This window comes from Anastrepha obliqua, chromosome 4 (genome assembly GCF_027943255.1).
Source record: "Anastrepha obliqua isolate idAnaObli1 chromosome 4, idAnaObli1_1.0, whole genome shotgun sequence".
Taxonomy (NCBI): Eukaryota; Metazoa; Arthropoda; class Insecta; order Diptera; family Tephritidae; genus Anastrepha; species Anastrepha obliqua.
Window position 1 is genome coordinate 44,073,230 of NC_072895.1, and position 15,958 is coordinate 44,089,187.

Below are 15,958 nucleotides of genomic sequence, written 5' to 3' on the forward strand. Positions count from 1 at the left end.
TCAAGTGGAGCAAGACAAAAGCAACAATTAATTTGCCACATAAATCCTTCAAATGCAATCCAAATAATATCACTTACCACAAAAAAGCAAAATGCGAACAAACCAACATTGAAACGGCGAACAACTTCAATTGCTGCCAACTGCTGCTGAGTACTTCTAAATAAAAGCTTTATGTTACCCATATTATTGCTGCCGCCTTCAACCACTTCAAGTGCTTCCCGTACAGTGATTTTGTGGCTTACCAGAAAGGCTGCTGTTGGCCAACCAAGCTCAGAGGATTTAGGCAACTTCGTCTGTCCGCCTGCTTGCCTGACTGCAAGCGATTTTCTGCTCCCTCCCGATTCCTCCAGCGCCAACGCTTTTTGTTTCGGTAGTTAGCAATTTTCATAATAACAACTTTTGTTTATTGTTTTTAACAGCATTGTTGGAAAAGTTTAATCCTTTTGTTTCCATTTGCCACCAGCGAGTAAGAAGCGAAGACCCGCAGCGCAACAACTACATTTTTGTTGGACCATGTACCTACGTATGTATGTGTAAAAGTAATGAGTATGCGTATATAGATATTTATATGTGTATGTTTGTAGGTAGCTGTAGCTAGACACACAATATGCACATTGAGTTGTCAGTAGCCACGGGCGAAAATAAGTGAATGAGATATTGATTCAAATACAAGGCTACCGGGAAAACCGTTTTGGATACTTAGGGTCATTACTATTTAGAATAGTTAAAAAATCGAGTCTCCGGCCATGAAACATCAAATGATAGAAAAGTTTTCCAACAGCGAGGATTTTCCTAGAAGATTTCTACTATGCAATAAGCTTCTAATAAAAAACCATCTGCCTTTTGGAAGTGCCATAAAACCGTATGGTCTCTCCATTTGTGGTAAAACATTAAGACCACACCACAAATTGGTGGAGAAGTTCGGCCAAATACCCAAGTAAACTAAGGGTGTAAACGCCAATTGAATATATATATATATATATATATATATGGTATATGCACAGTTAAAGGACACATTAGTTTTTAAAATAAGTTTTAATGATGTGACGAAGAAAGCACTTTGTCAAAAATCGTTAATTCAAACCCTTATGAAGCAGCCACTTTTAATTATCAGGGCGTGCTTTAAATTTTAGTTAAGATTTTTAATAATTAACATACCCTTAACTTAACTTAAAACAAGAAAATAAAACTAAATTAATTAGAAAGTATTGGGTTGCCAATTGCGTAAAGTAATTGCGGATTCACTCATTGATGGCTTCAGTTGAATTTTTAGCTTTGCAGACGTAGTACAAATGTAAAACACATTTCGTTATTTGATAGTTTGCAATTCAGCTGCCAATCAGTGAAAAAAGTTGTTTGATTGGTTGCGTCGTTTTCGTTTGGCGTTCGCTGAAAAATGGAAAATCAAAAGGAACATTTTCGTCATACTTTGCTTTTTTATTTTCGTAAAAATAAAACGACTGAAAACTGGTGATGAAAAATTAACTGTTTACAACAATATCAAGCGGAAAAGATCGTGGAGTAGGCCAGGTGAACCAACTCAAACAACATCAAAAGCTGATATTCATCAAGAGAAGGTTATGTTATCAATTTGGTGGGATTGCAAAGGAATTGTCTACTTTGAACTCTGGCCAACTAACCGAATGATCAGTTCTGATGTCTACAATGAACAATTAATGAAATTAAACAACGCAGTTGAAGAAAAGCGGCCCGAATTTACAAATCTAAGAAGTATTGTATTCTATCATGACAATGCAAGGTCACACACATCTTTGGCCACTCGACAAAAATTATTGGCGCTTGGTTGGGATGCTTTGCCATATCCACCATATAGCCCTGACCTTGCACCATCTGATTACTTTTTGTTTCGATTTTTACAAAACTCCTTGAATAGTAAACATTTTAATTATGATGATGATGTCACATCGTGCCTGATTCAGTTTTTTGCTAATAAAAACCAGAAGTTTTATGAACGTGGGTTTGTGATGATGCCTTAAAGATGGCAAAAGATCATTGATCAAAATGGGCAATACATTACAGTATAAAGTTATTTAGTTGTACGAAAAAATTGTATTTGATTGCCAACCAAATACCTACATAAATAATAATGTCCTGAACCTTCGGTAGACACACTGGCGCGTGGTTCACCCCACAAAATGTTTGATGGGTTGTGGTCCGTTTACTTCTAACATCTGCATATACATAGGTATACTGTTAGCTGTATTCAAGCAATGCCGATTTTACTCTTTGAATTTATACAGATCTAAAAAAGTGATAGGGTGAAATTTACCCCACCGTGTAGTTTGCGTACTTGTTTGTATGTACAGCCAACGTCAAAAGAAAGTGTACGCCATATATTGACTAGTCTAGGATAGTCATCAAAATCAATTATTTCATCATCCAAATCAAATAGAAAATGTTCTACCTCGTTTTCTTTTAGAAGCCGACTTCTAGACCATATTGCCGTTTTTGGAAAATTAGGTAAGATAAAAATACATCTTTGACAAAATTAAGCTATATGTAAAGTATGCACCATATATTGCTAAGTTTTGATTATTTATTTCTTTATTTTTTAATTTTAATTAATTTTATGCAAAACATAATAAAGGGTTTCCCAATAAAAGGTGTTATTTCATAAAATATCAATGGTTTCGTTGCTTGTGTGGAACGTAGCGCCGTCTTGTTGAAAATAAACGTTGTCCAGTCAATACCATCCACTCCGGCCTGTTGCTTCATTTTCGAAAAAGTAAGGTCCAGTGACTCTGCCGGACTATAAACCGCACCAAACAGTCACACCTTGAGGATAGAGAGGATCTTCAACAATAACTCTTGGATTTTCTGAGCCCCAGATCCGACAATTTTGCTTGTTGACGAAGCCACCGAGGTGGAAATGGGCCCCATCACCCAAGACGATTTTTCGATGAAATTCCGAATCACTTTCATGCTATTCAACGACCCAATCCGCAAAGACACGACGTTGCTGATGATCGGCCGGCTTGAGTTCTTGTGTTAACTGAACTTTATAAGCCTTTAGACCCAAATCTTTATTCAAAATACGGTGTAATGACGTTTGAGGAATGCCTAATTCCAAAGAACGACGAGGAATGGGCAAACCTGGGTTTTCTTCAACACTTTCGGCCACAACGGCAATATTTTCGGCTTTTCTTGAGCGACGTGCACGGGTTTTATTCTTCACATCACTAACTTGCCCCAACAGCTCGAATTTGTTCACGAATTTCTGTACTGCGGTCCGACAAGTGGTTTACGATGACCCAAAAAAGTCCGAGTTTTACGAACCGTCTCTGCCAAAATTCACCATTTTTATAGTGAATTTTAATAATTTCAGTGCGTTGTTAAAGTGTGTATCGTTCCATTTTTATTAATGGCGTAGTTTTTACTTGTCAAATATCAAAAAATGACAGCTTCAAAGGTGACATCTACCGAAATAGTGGGCTATTTGAAATAACACCCGCTATTGGAAAACCCTTTACTACAAAACCCATATAATGCAACTAACTCACTAAATAATAATTCACTAATTAATTTTTATAAATTTGCTCCTTTTCGTATTCTTACTTCTTTATTTTTAGCTGAGAAATGTATAAGTAGTTAATTGATGTCCAAGATAGTTTTCTTTAAGTTTAAATAAAACAATTAATTTCAATTTATTCAATTTATTCAATTTATCGAAATACCTGCAAAAAAAGTGTGAATTAAAATTTACCCCCGGCTGTCGTTCACGTCAAAAAAATCAGGTGCTTCTACCGAAGGTTAAGTTTCTCGGACGACTTTTCCGGTAACTTTGTATATAAGAAATTATTTATTTCCAACCAAACTACCTTTACTTTCAGTATATCGATACAATTTGAGGTATATAGAAATAGTTCTTCGTGCCATTAAAAAAACTCAAAATTAAAACTCAAATCAAATGTCAGATTCAATAGAAAAAAAATTTCTATTATAAAATTTCTTTTTCATATCAATTCAAAAAAATAATTTTCACTAATTTTATAGTCATTTAAATTCACAGTCCCTTAAAACCGCAAAAAAATTAATAAAATAAATCTCAAGATGAGCATATCAAACGGCTCCGAAACCCTCCTAGAGCATATGTGTAGCATACAAATCAATGGGCCACCAGCAGCTCGTCGTCTTATCAATATTATCTGCACCATTGGGCGTGTCACTCGTACCAAGGAGATGTTGAAGCAACTCATTAAGGGCGGCATGAATATAGCACGGCTCAATTTCTCATATGAATCACATGAGCAACACAAATCCACTATCGAATTGATACGTGAAGCATCGACAGAAGTCACCGAAGAGGCAGGTTATCGCAAGCACATTGCCATTGCTATAGACACAAAGGGTCCCGAAATACGCACCGGTTCATTCGAGGGCTTTAATGAGGTTGAATTAAAAAAGAACGAAACTCTTCGACTCTCCATCAATAAGGATCTTATGGACAAAGGCAACAAGGAGACGATTTATGTCGATTATCCAAATTTAATTAATGTCTTGCAGCCGGGCAATATAATTTATCTGAGTGATGGCGCCATTACACTGCTGGTAAAAGAGGTGGCTGTGGATTGTGTGATTTGTCAAGTGGAAGTTGGTGGCATTTTAGGTGCTTCCAAGGGTGTTTGGCTACTGTATGTTAATATCGATTTGCCACCAGTGTCTGAGAAGGATCGCTTCGATTTGCGTTTTGCCGTAGATAATAATGTGGACTTCATTTTTGCTTCAAAAACACGTCATCCCTCTGCCATACGGGAGATACGCGCTGTCCTGGGTGAACGTGGCAAGAACATACAAATTATTTGCAAACTCGATTGTGCACAAATCTTAAATTACTTAGATGAAGTGATAAATGCTTCGGACGGCATACTAATCGATCGCGGTAGTTTGGGTATTGAAGTGCAGGAGGAAAAACTATTTATTTTACAAAAAGCCATAATAGCGCGTTGTAATCGTGCTGGCAAACCCGTAATAGTGGGCACTCAACTGCTCGCCACAATGAAGTCCCAATCACGTCCTACTCGTGCCGATGTCGCTGACTTGGGTAATATCGTTATCGATGGTGTAGATGGTGTAATGATTGCGAGTGAAAGTGCCATTGGCAAGTATCCGTTGGAGACACTCACTTATATGGCTAGTATTTGTGCTGAGGCTGAAGCTGCCATTTGGCATCGTCATTTACATCAAGAACTGATGTTAAACAATCCGGCAGCAATCGATGCAGTGCATGCAGTGGCGTTGGCAGCAGTGGACGCGGCACAAAAATCTATGGCGACGATCATTGTGACCCTGACGACGTCTGGAAAATCGGCCTATATGATCAGCATGTACAGGCCACATTGTCCCATTGTTGCATTGACGCGTTGCAGCAGAACTGCACGACAGTGTCAGTTGAGACGTGGCATTTACTCTGTTTTGTACTTGGGTAAGATATGTCTTTGGGATTTCAGAACAATAGAGGAAAATAAAATTGAGAGGATAGAAGGTACGTCAAAATCTCTGCAATGCTCTCAGCCTCAGCTTCAGTGCCGACATTACCTACTATGTACACTTAATATTTTTTATAGAGCTTCCCGCTGGCGTGCAAGCGAATTCACTCTCCTCAATGCACTTTTATTCAATACATCCATTTTCTTTTGTAAAGTGGGCCTATCTGTTTCTAGTGCTACTGCCTTCGGGCCGCAAAGTTATAATTTTTCTGCAACTCCATGCAAGAATGCTTTTATCCGACAGTATCCGACAACCTCTACATTGTTCACTGTTCTTTAAAGTCTTGAAAATTTTAGTACCCTTTTTTGTTGTCTTAATTTTATTTTCAAACAAAGCTCAGAATCATTCAACGCCTCTTCATTCTGGAGTTTCATGAATAGACTTTCTAGATACCAAAGTTCTTTGCATGCCTTTTATGGTAATTTTATTGTGTTGGCATAAGTGAGGTCACACAAGAAAAATATGTACTCCTCAATTTAATGTCAAAGTGTATGCCATCTCGCTTCGTATTGCCTTCATTCATATATTATATGTTAGGGTGATCCTTAAAAGATCAAGTCAACGAGGTTTTCAGTTGCACCCCCTCAATCGGTTATACCACGGTCAAAGATATCGCCTATAAATTTTGATTACGATTAGTGATGGTTAAAACGTGTCCCACATAGGCCAAATTTCAGATTACCCCATGAATACTCAAATAAGTAAAATACATTTTTTTTAATATAATACCTCAAATTGATATTACTGTAGTCGAAGATATCGCATATAAGTTTTAGTTCCGGAATATTGAATATTTTAATAAATTTTATTGTATTATTTGAGTTCTCATAGAGAAATCTGAACTTTGCTTTATGGGTCTGCGACCGCGCCCAACATTTATGTATTATATCATCGACTATAATAGCACTGACGTATGGGTTGTGGTTTAGTAAATCTGATGTACATTTTTCTTTCAACATTTAATATTTATTTCCCATTGTCTGTAATCAATGCCGTGCAAAAGCTGCTTCATCCGTTCCAACAGAAAATTGCGCCCCGAATAATAAATTTCTTTTAAAATTTTGTTGCCTACTTGGCTAGTAAGTTCTCAGCGATATTTCCATGAGCATTCGCTCCATAAAACTGCGGTCTAGGAATCTGGAGAAACTCCCATCAAAAATTTGTATGTATAGGGCCGCTAGTGCCGAATGGGTTCGTGCGTTACTCCCATTCAGAAGAGTGTAGATTCGAATCTAAGTGCATGAAACAGCAAAATGAGAGAACAAGTTTTTTCGGTAGGCAATGGAAAACCTCCGAGTAATACACTCTGCCATGAAAAAGCTCCTCATAAATGAACCATTTGCCGTTTGGAGGTCGTTCCTTTTATAGGACAACATTAAGACGCACACCACAAGTAGGAAGAGCAGCTTGGCCAAACACCTAACAGAAGTGTACGTGCCAATTATTTATTTTTTAGTTTTACAAGGTCTCTTAAAAGGCGCGCCCAAATGTTGTTTTAAAATAAAACATGTAAAAATTTAGATTCTAGGTTCAGGTTTCACTATTTTTATTTAACAAAACAGTAACTTAATATACAGGCGATTCATGAATGTCTAATTATTGAGAACGTCGAGATATCGACAAACCTATCGATTGAACCTTGAAGGCTGTTGAGCAACATTTGTGCTATTCTCAACAGAACGTTCAGTTTTTGGTCTGCCCGTGCGGTTTCTATTCTCGACAGAACCAGTTTCTTCAAAGTTTCGATTATTTGCACCAAAAATATTACGATTTTTGCGTTAAGTTGTTCTTAAAGATCAACCCTTTTCTTAATAAATTTGAAAATTGTTCTATCGGGTAAAATTTTACTAGACAGATGATTGAAAAATGTGTGAACAGCTACCGTCAACGAATTATTTACTACTGACATCTAGGCGTCTCATTGGAAATACCCTTCACATACGTCAATTATATCAGCATTTGAATTTCATGGTCAAATAGTGTTTCAGCTTTCAAATTCGATGGCGTGTCTTCTTTGCTCAAAGAGCCGCCTTTTGAAAACTTTCATAACTCATTTTTGCAAATATTTATGTATACTTTTTTTCCTTACACGCCTATTGGAACACAGGGCGTCTAGCTCTGACCAATTTGACTTTACAAATTTTATACTAACCGAAAAATTCATTTGAATATTGTAAAGGCACTGTATAGAAAGAAGTGTAAGGTTAATTTTGTTCGCCTCAATTCTTATAAGCTTTAAAAATGCTTCCTAAACAACATGACTCATATAGCACAACCAAAAAGAAGGATTACAGATTTATCCTTTTTTAACAAATTTCAGAAAAATCTGATCCTGACTATCAGAAGGATGTTGAGCTTCGCGTTCAGTATGCCTTGGTCGCTGCCAAAAAGATGAGACTCGTCGATAGAGGCGATTCAGTGGTGATAATATCCCCGTGGAAGGAAGGCACTGGTTTCGCCAATAATATGCGCATTGCCTATGCTTTCTTTGAACCAGAAAAAATTGAATGCCTAGCGAAACGCAGCAATGCGACTCTAAGAAGCAAATCTGGAATGTTGCGTGATAATTAAAAAAAATGATAAACTCGGTACCTATTTTCTTTATATCGTATACTTGTGCATGTATGTATATACCTTGAATAAAATTTGAAATGTAGCAACTTTTACTTAGAGATTTTTGGTTTCGGAAAATGCAGCTTTTGGAAAGTTGAACTCTCGGTTTTTAATGGAACGTCATACAAATTTGCTTATAATACAAAGAAAAAAACATAATACTTAGTAGTATCTTAGAGTACCTAAGTAATCCGTTCCAAATTTTGATGGTTCATATTTAGATTTAGTAAAAGTTGACACTTGGAGTTGTTGATGAGGTGGTTGAACATTTCCACTGAAATACTTCTAATATTACTGACCCGCACTGTTTTACTACCACTATCTCGTGTGATGATGTTTTTTTTTCCAAGTCAGATCTATTTAGTGAGGTTCAAGTATAACAGCAAATCCTTTATCTCGATGTCTCACATTTCCTTAATTTGCTGTAGGAAAGGCTTGCCGAAGGAGCGGAGTCGTGCCCTGGCTAGCCCCGGACATGCACATAAATGGTGAAAAAGACTTTCCTTCGCCCCTTCCGCTTGACAGCTTCTGCAGATAGGATTGAAGGGTAGATTGAGTCTAGCTGCATGAGCCCCTACTTTCCAATGACCTGTAAGGGTTGCAATGATGCGTCAAATGTTTGGCTGAGAACATCCTAGCAGGTCATTCGTCCTTTGGATTTTGTATGACGGCCATGTGTTTTTTGTTATAATACATGTAGTTATTTGCTTCCATCTTCTTTCGGCTAAAGCATGATAGTGTGAAGCAATGGATGCTTTTAATGTGTTCAGACTGCCACCGTCTCTGCTATGTCTAGTGTCGAATCTTTTCTTGCTAGCTCATGTTATTGCCCCGTATATTCCTATGACCGGGAACCCATATCAGAGTAATTTCAAGCCAATGGCTGAGCAGTTCCAGCTCCTGTCTACACTGCAAGACCAGTTTGGATGAAATATAGTTAGAGTCTAAGGCCTTAATAGCTGCTTGACTGTGTGAGAAGATAGCTACTCTTGCACCAACTTCCTTGTAGAGCTTTAGGGATTTGCATGCTTCTCTGATCGCTAAAAGTTCTGCCTGGAACACGGTGGCATAATCAGGAAGACGAATTGACTGAGATAGGTTGAGTGACTTCGAATGGAAGCCAGCTCCCACACCACAGTTCATCTTAGAACCATCGGTATAAATTTCGATATCGTGTCTTCCAATCACCTCTCTTTTGCTCCAATCGGCTCTCGGTGGAAAACGTACCGCAAAGCCTTTCTTGAAGTTGAGGTCGGGGACTCTATAGTCTGATCCGTTTTTGAGCAGCGAAGGTCCCTGTAGGAGGATCTTACTGTGACCGTACGACCTTGTGGTTCAGCATCCTATGTCTCTGAGTCTCACCGCGCTACAAGTAGCTATTGTTTTAATGCGTAAATTTAATAGCAATAGATATGTTAGTACATTGCGCGCTTCAATAGGACTGGTGCTAAGCGCTCCTGTAGTTAAAGCGCTCCTGTAGTTAAGATACACGCTGTTCTTTGCATCTTGTTGAGCTTAGTTTTGTTGTATTTCCTTTCTGTTGCAGGCCACCAAACTAGTGCCGCATATGTTAGTATTGGCCTTACAATGGCTGTATAGGACCAATTTGATAGTTTTGGTTGGAGACCCCATTTTTTTCCCAACACTCTCTTACACGTATAAAGTGCTATATTCGCTTTCTTTACCCTGTACTCTACGTTGGACTTCCAGCTGAGTTTGGGGTCCCGGATAACACCTAGGTATTTTGGTTAGTGTGAGGCTGACGCCGTTTAGTTTTGGAAGATTGAAGTTTGGCACCTTGGTTTTCTTGGTGAATAGCATCAGTTCAGTTTTTCTCGGGTTTACATTTCTCGGTATAAATTTCGATATCGTGTCTTCCAATCACCTCTCTTTTGCTCCAATCGGCTCTCGGTGGAAAACGTACCGCAAAGCCTTTCTTGAAGTTGAGGTCGGGGACTCTATAGTCTGATCCGTTTTTGAGCAGCGAAGGTCCCTGTAGGAGGATCTTACTGTGACCGTACGACCTTGTGGTTCAGCATCCTATGTCTCTGAGTCTCACCGCGCTACAAGTAGCTATTGTTTTAATGCGTAAATTTAATAGCAATAGATATGTTAGTACATTGCGCGCTTCAATAGGACTGGTGCTAAGCGCTCCTGTAGTTAAAGCGCTCCTGTAGTTAAGATACACGCTGTTCTTTGCATCTTGTTGAGCTTAGTTTTGTTGTATTTCCTTTCTGTTGCAGGCCACCAAACTAGTGCCGCATATGTTAGTATTGGCCTTACAATGGCTGTATAGGACCAATTTGATAGTTTTGGTTGGAGACCCCATTTTTTTCCCAACACTCTCTTACACGTATAAAGTGCTATATTCGCTTTCTTTACCCTGTACTCTACGTTGGACTTCCAGCTGAGTTTGGGGTCCCGGATAACACCTAGGTATTTTGGTTAGTGTGAGGCTGACGCCGTTTAGTTTTGGAAGATTAAAGTTTGGCACCTTGGTTTTCTTGGTGAATAGCATCAGTTCAGTTTTTCTCGGGTTTACATTTAAACCACGGTCCGTGGCCCAATTGCTGAGTAATACCAGAGCTCCTTCCATAATCTCACTGATTGTGGTTGGAAGCATTCCTGAAACGATAAGCACTATGTCGTCCGCGTACGCCACTACTTTAATTCCCTTTCGGTTGAATTTGGTAAGGCTGTTGTTGGCGACTAGTAACCACAGCAGAGCGTATAAGACTCCTCCCTGAGGGGTTCCCCTGTTGACAGAGCATTCTATCGTGCTGCTGCCTACCTCATCGATGATTATTCTAGTTTTAAGCATGTTCTCTATCCATTCGTTCAGACCTATGTCTATGCCTAACATATTAAGAGCCTCAATTATGGATCTTGTGGTAACATTGTTGAACGCCTCCTCTATGTCGAGAAAAGCAACTAGTGAGTATTGCTTGTATTCTATGCTCCTCTCAATCGCACTTACAACCTCATGAAGAGCTGTCTCTGTGGATTTTCCTTTGAGATAGCCATGTTGAGATGGTGAAATCGTTGTGTCTGCAATCTTCTCCCTGAGATATACATCCAACAATCGCTCGAGAGTTTTAAGGATAAAGGAGAATAGGCTGATGGGTCTGAAATCTTTCTCTGTATCATGACCGCGTCTACCAGCTTTGGGGATAAAGATCACCTTAACCCTCCTCCAGTTTTTTGGTATATGCTCTAGCATAAGGCTTTTTCTGAAAAAGACCTCCAGCCAAGGAATCGTCGTTTCTCGAGAACCTGGAGTAATAAGATACGTACTTAAAAAGGTTGTTTTGGTGCATGTTTGGCTGCACACCTCCACACAGATGGACCATAATGAGGTTGATTAACGCTTTTGCCCAGCATGGGACAGTTGTTCTAAGGCCTTAAGAGTCAAAATCTTCTAGGTCGGATCCTAAAGGTCGTCCGCAGAAAACTTTTGCTGCGGTTTTTATTGCCGAGCAGGTAATTTCAGGCGACTCGAGAAGAAATTTATCTGCTCAAAAGGATAGCAGCAGACAGCCACTATAGAAAATTCTGCATCTAGACTTACTTTTTTTCTCTCGGTCCGTTGGGAGTTCCACCAGAGAATGCAAGTAGGTGAAAACACGTTACTATTTTTTTAATCCATTTCGGCAAGGTAAATAAACCCAATTGTCAAATATGAAGTAGCTCTAACGCGAAAATCTGCTTGAGATAGGATTTCAGTAAATTCGATTCAGGCTTGGTGCAAAGGTTTATGAAACTGTAATGTCGGATCACACCCTTTTAATAAAAATATTTATTTATCTGAATAGAAGAAATTTTTATTTAATAAAATACGTCAAAGCTCTGAGAGATTGCAGAAAGATGGATTCAAATTTTATCTTTTTTCTTGACCGAAAGATAAAAGGCAAATTTTGTCTTTTATTTTTGCCCTGGGGAAAACAGTTAAGACTTATCGATTATTTTTAGGTAGGTCAAAAGCTTACTTTTTTGAAAAAACTCAAATCTTATAGAATTAATTTTCCATCACTTTGCAATAAAAAATGTGAAATAGACAAACTCTTTCTCTTTGAATTGGAATTTCGTAAAAAACTATTGTATTATTTTTGATCTCTAATTCAGGCATTTGATACAACCAAAAATAAAACACATTTTATGTATATAAATAAATGACAGACTTCGACCTCTGCTAATTTATTAGAAAAGCAAAAAATGCCTACAATGTAAACCCGATAAGTTGTTGAAGTCGTTTCAAAAACTTTTTTTCTGGAAAAACGGAAGGTAAAGTTCTCTCCATGTCAAAGAGATAAACGTAGCTAAATTTTCACAGAAAACAAATTTTGATATAAAATTCTCTCTCAGATTGGATCAGTGCAAATATACTCAAATGTCAGTTCATTTGGAGTTTGGATCAACACACAAACAATTAAATGAAGTTACCTTCTAATTTTGAGTCAAAAGGGACCTCATTTCATTCACTTCTTCTGTTTTTCCCCAATTTTCGATCGCTATACCTTCCCATTGAATTTTTCACCGTCGTTGACAGTGATGAATTTTATGTGAGAAATTGAAGCATAAAAACTATCACAACAAAGGATGAACAAAAGACAATAAAAAAGTGCAAAAAGGCAAAAACAAGCGCATGCATCATAGGTATGTTTTTATTTATGTATATTTATATGTATATACGGGTATGTAAACATTTGTATGTATTGGTTTCTTCACCCATTCTGACCGTAATACAAAAATTGCTGAAGAACAAAAGGAAATCCAAATTGTGCATTGTCTCCAGTGGGCTGACGACTTTGATTCGGATACGACCCTAGTGTTTGCCGATACAACCAAACAACAGGTTGAAAAATTATGAAGGGGCATATACTTTGATATGTAATTTTTTAGAGCAAGATGTTCGCACGGGTTACTTTTGAGGCTGATGGTATATTTACATATTTTCCAACAATATTCAAACTGTATGACTTTCGAAGAGAAGGTCGATGAGTAAAAATACCCAACCAGGACTTTAAAGTGAAGCCCAAGCTATTAGTCAAAACTATCTTGCTGCATTTCATCAATGAATATGGAAAAATCAGCCTAAATTGAGGGAGTGAAAGACATGGGTTCTTCACTAATTCACCGATTCCTGCCGCACAGTCTATCAGAAAGTTCCATGCAAAATACAGCTTTCCAGTATTACGCGATTTTCTTTATTCGCCAAATCTTGCGCCACACAGATAGAGGTTTAATTCCGAACGTGAAATCAATATTTAAAGTAATAAAATTTGAATCCTTTGAAGTTATGAGGGCGGCTCACGCCCTGTAGTACAAGCTCGGCAAAACAGATGAAGACTCGCAGCGCAGTTCCAAACTATGAGAGATTAGCATGGAGCGCTTTAGGGATAGAGAAACTTGATAACAAGTAAATATGTATAAAACCAGACGAAATATTTTAGAGCATCATTCTCGTTATATAATAGCCGCACCTCGTATATATATGATACATTTCCTTGAACGTCAGTAGTTGTGTGTACATACGGGTATTATATCTACTTTAAAATATGCCACAGCAAATAGTCACTTTTTGCTTTAGCTGTGCCACCAACTTTGCGCGAGGCGAAGTCATTGTATGAAAGGTACTTTTTTCCTTCACTTTTTCACAAAACTCTTCTCCTCTATTTGTACTCACCTCACAAGCAAACGCATCACGATGTACAGGAGCATCTTCCCATTGGCTGTTGACACTGGTAATTTAGCTAAAGTTGATGATGGTGGTTAGTGAGGTGGCATTTAGGTAAAACAAAAACAAAGAAGAAACAACAAATACTGCAAAAAACCTGTTCAAATGACTTTGACATTCACGAGTAATTTTACCATGGCCACAGAAAAGCAAATACAACAGCTACGAAGTGAAGGAGAGTTCGCTTTGAATTGTTGAGAGGATTGTTTAGTATTGGTGCAGTGTTAGTTTTTTTCGTTTTTTTTTGTTTTTTTATTTACGGGCGTTGTTAATTCTGTTTTGTTGACGTGCATTGAGCATTGAACAATGTTTGATTTGAATTCAATCAAATTGACACAACATCGCAGCAAAAGCAATGAATTAGAGGAAAGGAAGTGGAGGACGAGAGAATGGACAGGGCAGACAGTGAATAAGAATTGTATTAGGCGTACGCGGAAAAGCTTACAGATGACATGCAGTGCATATATGTATGTACATACATACGCATGCATGTCCATGTGTGCATTGTAAGGCAAGCAGCCAATTTGGTAGCTAATGGACTTAATATGCCACTACATAGCAATGTTTTCTGAAAAAAAAGAAGAGAAAAAAATTCAGCCACCCGTAGCATGTGCAGTACAAGAGTCAATTAAAAACGAAATTCCACTGCTGAAGCACAAGCATGCACAAGCGATTTCCATTTCAATTGCACAAGCATTTAAAGTGATTTTAGAAGGTACCTTAGCTGCAGATTTATTGCACATGCGCGCGTACCCCGAAAACGTACATCCAACCGCATGGCTAATCTCCATATGCACAGCTATAATAAAACTCACTTTTTGAATGTGCACCCATACATACGTAGGCATGCTTTTTGTTGTTGATAGGTAATCATGTTTATGTGCACAATTTGGCGGCGATTTATTGCTCTGGCAAAGAGTGAAATAAATATTCGTGCAAGTAATTTGAAAAGGAAAACAAACGTAATGCGTACATTTATCTTGAATGGGTTGCCGGGGCACAAATGAATATAAAACTAAATACGAAAAAACGTATTATTATACTTATATGCTGGTGGTACATACGAGAGACGAGGCGCGTTCACAAAGCTTGTAAATGGTGCATAAATTACAGATGGAAAGTAGATATTTTCATTACTTCAGCAGATACACCTATTCCTGCAAACTTTCATGTACACACAAGATTGCAGATTGTTTTTCTGCTTTAGTAATAGGTTTTTCACGAGAACGCTTTCAGAAAGGGATGAGAAAACGTTACAAATCTTGACTCAGGGTGCACTGCCATGCTAACTGATGGCTGAAAGTTAAAAAAAAGTAATGAGTGGGGTTCACTCGAAGAAGTTTAACTAAGCCCAAAAATTGTGCATTCCTGAATACTAAAGGGTCTTTCAAACTGAATTCACAGAAATAAAAGAAACCCCACAAAAAAGGATAAGACAGTTTCACAAACCTTGACTTAAGGTGTATTGCCATATTTATTGACGGCTGAAAGCTGAATAAAAATTAGATTATGAAATTTGTTGGAAAGAGCTTTCACTCAGCCTGAGCGCCACAACGCCTTCCAACCTAAATTCAGAGAAATAAGAAATTTCCTGCATTAAAGAATTAGACAACTTCACGAACCTCTACTCAAGATGCAGTTCCATCTTTATCAATAGCTAAAAGCTAAACCAGCGGTAAGTAATAGAATTCATTCGCAAGAACTTTCACTAAGCCCAAACTTGTGGTTATCTTAATTCTACGGACTCTTTCAAACTGAATTTATAAAAATTAGAAACTTTCTCCAAGAAAGTGTAAGAAAACTTGACAAGCGTTAACCTAAACGAACAGTTGTCAATGGAATTTAGTCAGAAGAGCTTTCATTAAACCCAAGCTAACCGCACAATACAGAGTATTCTTAACTTTCACAACAATTCACGGCAATAACAAAGCTATTGGAGAGAATGGTGCGAAAATTTCACGAATCTAGCCCCAAGGTTCACTGCCATTTTTATTGATAGCTGACTGCCAAACAAAAGAGAGGTAGAGGAATTTATTTGGAAACGTGTAATATCGGTCTAAGCTTACTGCTGCCGGAACACTACAGTGACTTTTAAACTAAACT

At 38.0% G+C, this 15,958-nt stretch overlaps 1 protein-coding gene across 1 annotated transcript; it reads left to right on the forward strand.

Moving 5' to 3' along the window:
- The first annotated feature begins 4,054 nt into the window (after positions 1-4,054).
- LOC129246195 (pyruvate kinase-like) lies at positions 4,055-8,174 on the forward strand. The gene is made up of 2 exons (XM_054884788.1): positions 4,055-5,443; positions 7,829-8,174. Exons 1-2 carry the CDS (start codon positions 4,072-4,074, stop codon positions 8,077-8,079), a joined length of 1,623 nt encoding a protein of 540 aa, XP_054740763.1. The 5' UTR covers positions 4,055-4,071; the 3' UTR covers positions 8,080-8,174.
- Positions 8,175-15,958: the final 7,784 nt, after the last annotated feature.

Coding starts and splice junctions, on each gene's coding strand:
- LOC129246195 (XM_054884788.1), top strand. CDS start 4,072: ATGAGCATATCAAACGGCTCCGAAACCCTCCTAGAGCATATGTGTAGC. Junction 5,444..7,828: donor TTACTCTGTTTTGTACTTGG/GTAAGATATGTC, acceptor AACAAATTTCAG/AAAAATCTGATCCTGACTAT.